A 4,526-nucleotide genomic window follows, 5' to 3' on the forward strand; every position below is an offset into this window, starting at 1 on the left:
GTTTTCCAGCTGGGTTCCAAAAATTTATGATGATGGAGACTCCTCAGTCTCCTAGTGCAACTTCCGGCATGTAAACACTCTCACTGGGAAAATGTTTCCCTTTAGACAGAAGAGTCTTAGTTGCTATCACCTCTTATCTCAAATGTACTATTTTTTTTTTTTTTCAGAGTTCTTGCTCTGAAATGGACATCTTCCAAGTAATTACTCTGGATACAGAAGTCAGACTGATATGAATGAAGCACAGTTGCAGCAAAATTTACCCTTTACTAACTTGTTCCAAATTATCTTTTATCAGTGCCATCTTTTCCATTTTCCAACTGTTGTTCCCAATATATGAATCATGTATTTTCTGTCTGTTATCTGGAAATTTCATCTTATTTCTAGACTAGCCAAGGAAAAGAGGGCTGTCTTTGAGGAAGATTTGCTGATCTGGGGGGGGCTTGTGTCTTTTGTATACACCAAAGCAGAGCAAAAAGCCTTTAGAACAGTAGGTGTGTGTGTGGTTTAAAGGATTTTAAATAAATGCCATTTATCTAAGAACTGTTGCTGGCAACAAAGCCGATTTGTGACATCTAACACTCAGTTTAGTAGCCAGACAACCCAGTGTCTGGCCTAGTTAAGCCTCCAGTGGCCTGTCACAAAATTCTTCCTTGTAAGCTACAGATTAGAAATATAATTTCAACTGCTAATCTAGTTGGTAGCCTCAAATATTCTTTTTAACTGCCAGTTTTTCTGCCCTCTTTTTTTTGTTGTTATAATTTATTAACCAACCTGCCTATGCTGATTTTATTGGGGGGGGGGAGTGGAGATGTCATTCAGCTTTCACAAAGGGATTTTCTGTTTCAAGTGTTATTTTAACCTTGGAGGACAAGCTGCAAGAAGATTGAATAGAGAAACAGTGATATGTGCAATTATGGCAAGTTTATTATTGGTGTATAATTTTATCTACAGTGGGATCTTCCCAGTAGAAGTCAATTACATTTAATTTCTTTCTTCTTATATAGGAATGAGCTTTCAGTAGACAAAACTAGAAAGAAGAAAAGAAGAGAACTGACTGAAGAACAGAAGCAAGAAATTAAAGATGCCTTTGAGTTGTTTGATACAGACAAGGATAGAGCTATAAATTATCATGAATTAAAGGTGAAAGTTTTTTTCATTTAAACAATTTTATGGCAGATAATATATATCTGTTTCTTAGGGAGTTTTTAAGATGTTGGCTGTATCTTAAAAAAATGTTCCACATTCAAGATCTCTTGCTGGGCTAAATGAGTGAGGATATTCGGGAGGCAAAAAACAAAAGGGAACTACTGGATTGGTGTAAGAATGAGTTTTCTTCTCACACTGTATACTTGACTCAGTAACAGAATTGCTGTAGAATCCTGCTTAACACTGGCCTGAATGCTCCCCAGGGCTTAGTTTGGACAGATGACTAGGTGGGACAAGCTCTTGAAAAGCTGTTTGGTTGTTTTTAAAGTCACTATGTAATCTAAAGCTTGATGTTGTGAAAATTCACAGGTTTGAGGTGCTCAGGTGAAAGATGCAAATCAAAGTTGTAAAACAGTTGACTACAAGCCAGAGCTCACCCACTTGCATTTTTCAAAAGAGAGCCTATGGATTGTAGGAATGAGATGTGCTATTTGCTGTGCCTATGGGGGGCTCAGTAATTTCCCTTTCCAACCAAGGGTGCTCCTGTTGGTAGCTGTCAGCAAATAGAGGTTAGGATGGCAGTTTTTACTGGTGAGTCCTAGGAAGTAGTACATGAAGTTTATTTAAATCTCTAAATCTTTTATGAATTTTTATTCTAATTATACTGCATCAAGAACAAAAAAATGGCTTTGGAGAAGCCAGTGTTTCTGTCAGTATTGGATGATACCCTTTTGGGAAGGAACACCTACCTGATCCAACCTGGTGGCTCCACATTCTGCCTCTACCAAGTAACTCAAAGAGGAAAAAAAAAAAGTCTTTCTTTGACTTTAATTGCTGTTACAGGAATGTCTTAGGTATAGCAATTCCCTTCTCTTTATTTCAGAGTTCAGGTTATTTTATCTTTGCTGGGAGCCACAGTGAGGGGGCAGTACTGGGCATTGTTTCGCTACTGTTAATATGCTTTTCCCAGTTATGGTGTGCCTGGAATCCTCAGCTGTCATGACTGCTTGTAAAGCTGTTTCTTAGCTGTCTAATGAAATATTGTGTCTCGGAAGATAATACTATGGAAGAACAGAAATACATAAATAAAAGAAAAGAGCTATACCCTTCTGTACAAAATCAGCATATAGTGTAGACTTTTGAATGGCTACATAGAATGGTTTGGGTTGGAAGGGACGTTAAATATCACCGAGTACCAACCCCCCTGCCATGGGCAGGGACAACTTCCACTAGCCCAGGTTGCTCAAAGCCTCATCCACCCTGGCCTTGAACACCTCCAGGTATGGGGCATCCACAGCTTCTCTGGGCAGCCTGGGCCAGTGCCTTACCACCCGCACAGGAAAACATTTCTTCCTAATATCTAGTCTAAATCTCTTGTAGCCCTCTTTAGGTACTGGAAGGCTGCTGTAAGGTCTCCCCAGAGCCTTCTTTAGTCCAGGCTGAACAATCCCTACTCTCTTCTCTTGTCCTTATATAGGAGGTGCTCCATCCCTCTGGCCATCTTTGTGGCCTCCTCTGGACTTGCTCCATTAGGATTGTGGTTTTCCACTTCTGGTTTAGTGTATGTTCTACAGTTTGGAGGAAGTCAAGGTAGTGTAGCATGTGCTGATAAATTGTCATCTCAGTTGAAATGGGAAACTAAACATGTGCTCCTAACCTAATGGAAAAATAAAAAATAGGTTGGTTTATGTTGCTTACTTGAAAAGCCATAGAGTCACTTGTAAGAGGACTTGTAAACCCATGAACTTATATAGACTTACTGTAAATACTGAAGGAGAACAATTTGAAGACTGATATTCAGTTTGATCTTTAAAAAAGGGTCAGTACTTGAAATGTTTTTGAAAGTGAGGAAAATAAATCTACTTGTCCTAAGAAGCGTTTAGTCCTGTCTGTAAAATCCCTGAAAATGCAAAGGCTATTTTTTTCACTGTGACTTGATGTTCCATTTGCTAATAGCAGTTTTAGGTGATTTTTATGTCCAGTGCTTTTGTCCTTTCATTGATTTTTACCTATTATTGTTGCCAAATCACTGATATGCATCTTCTCTCTTGGGCAAGAAGGTAATTACTGAAAATAAAAATAAATCTGTTAAATCCGTATTTTAATCTTCTTATATGGTTGCACTTCCATTTTATTCCAAAAGGTGGCAATGAGAGCCTTGGGTTTTGATGTGAAAAAAGCCGATGTACTGAAAATACTTAAGGATTATGATCGAGAAGCAACAGGCAAGATCACCTTTGAAGATTTTAATGAAGTTGGTATGTGTTTGATTGTGTACCTTCAGAGAAATAGTAGTGACTACAATTTGGAAGCAGTACTTTTTGTACTTCTTCACAGTACTACATAACTGAAAAAATAGAAGTGGGAGATTTCATTTCATATTTTTCTTAATAAAAGTCAATAGTGGAGGAAAAGAAATCTTTGTATCCTGAATACTCAGTTTGATATGTAGAGATAATGATTGCCGCTGTATAAAAGGAAATAGAGTATACACAGTCCTAATCTTTTTCAAACTTCCAGAAAGCAAAAAAGGGTAACTTAAAATGTAGATATTCTTGTGTTTATGGGTTTTGTAAGATTCTCCTTCCTACGGTTTGGCATTGAATTTCATGGGACGAAGTGCATACATGGACAAACTGGAAACTGAATACAAACTTCATATATAGCAAAGATGAGAGAAATTGAAGCAGAGGCTAAAATCTGTGCTTCAAGGATTTTCAGCTGTTGATAAAAACAGTCGAATTTCATTAGGTTCTTTATTTCAGCTGAAGGTTGTGTGTTGTGCAATTTGACATACTTTGACTATGTAGTGATCTGCAGTATTTTTAAAGATAAGAGTTTAATTTTCTTTTAGGGCTTTTGATTGTTACACATAACATATGCTTTTGCATACAATTTCTGTTTAAAAAAAAAACTGTTTGGGATTTCTCCGTGTGTGGCTGTATATCTCTATTTCATTATTGCAGTCTGAGTTTAGGGTATTAGATTTCTGTAAATTTTCTGGAGAAAAAAAAAAGCCAAACAACAAAAGACACAGACACAAAAAACCCCACAAAATACAAAACCAAAACCCAGTGTATTACATGTGTATTTGCTCTTGGCTAGAAGTAACAATCTGCTTAATGTGGCAAAACAGTTGCTGATTGAAACATTGCAAATTTTAATGATTTAACAGATTAGTGTTGGACAAAATTTGTTGTTAGTTACACATAATATTTTTGTAGTTATATTCCAGGTTAGAGCAAATTGTAAGTCAGAACCAAAAATAAATCCCATGGGAAAAGATACCTGATCAATCCCGATTTAATTAATAAAAAAAAAAAAGTGAGAGTATTGATTAAATAGTAATAATAATTTTATGATTTATGATTACATCATTA

General features: G+C 36.6%; 1 protein-coding gene across 1 annotated transcript; it reads left to right on the top strand.

Moving 5' to 3' along the window:
- Positions 1–1,004: 1,004 nt before the first annotated feature.
- Positions 1,005–3,404, top strand: LOC104457723 (centrin-3-like; the record flags this gene model as incomplete). Its single annotated transcript, XM_010073798.1, has 2 exons — positions 1,005–1,140; positions 3,290–3,404. Coding segments are annotated over 2 exons (251 nt in total), but the record flags the coding sequence as incomplete, so codon positions are not given.
- Between the last annotated feature and the right edge of the window lie 1,122 nt (positions 3,405–4,526).

This window comes from Pterocles gutturalis, unplaced genomic scaffold (assembly GCF_000699245.1).
Source record: "Pterocles gutturalis isolate BGI_N339 unplaced genomic scaffold, ASM69924v1 scaffold28226, whole genome shotgun sequence".
NCBI lineage: Eukaryota > Metazoa > Chordata > Aves > Pterocliformes > Pteroclidae > Pterocles > Pterocles gutturalis.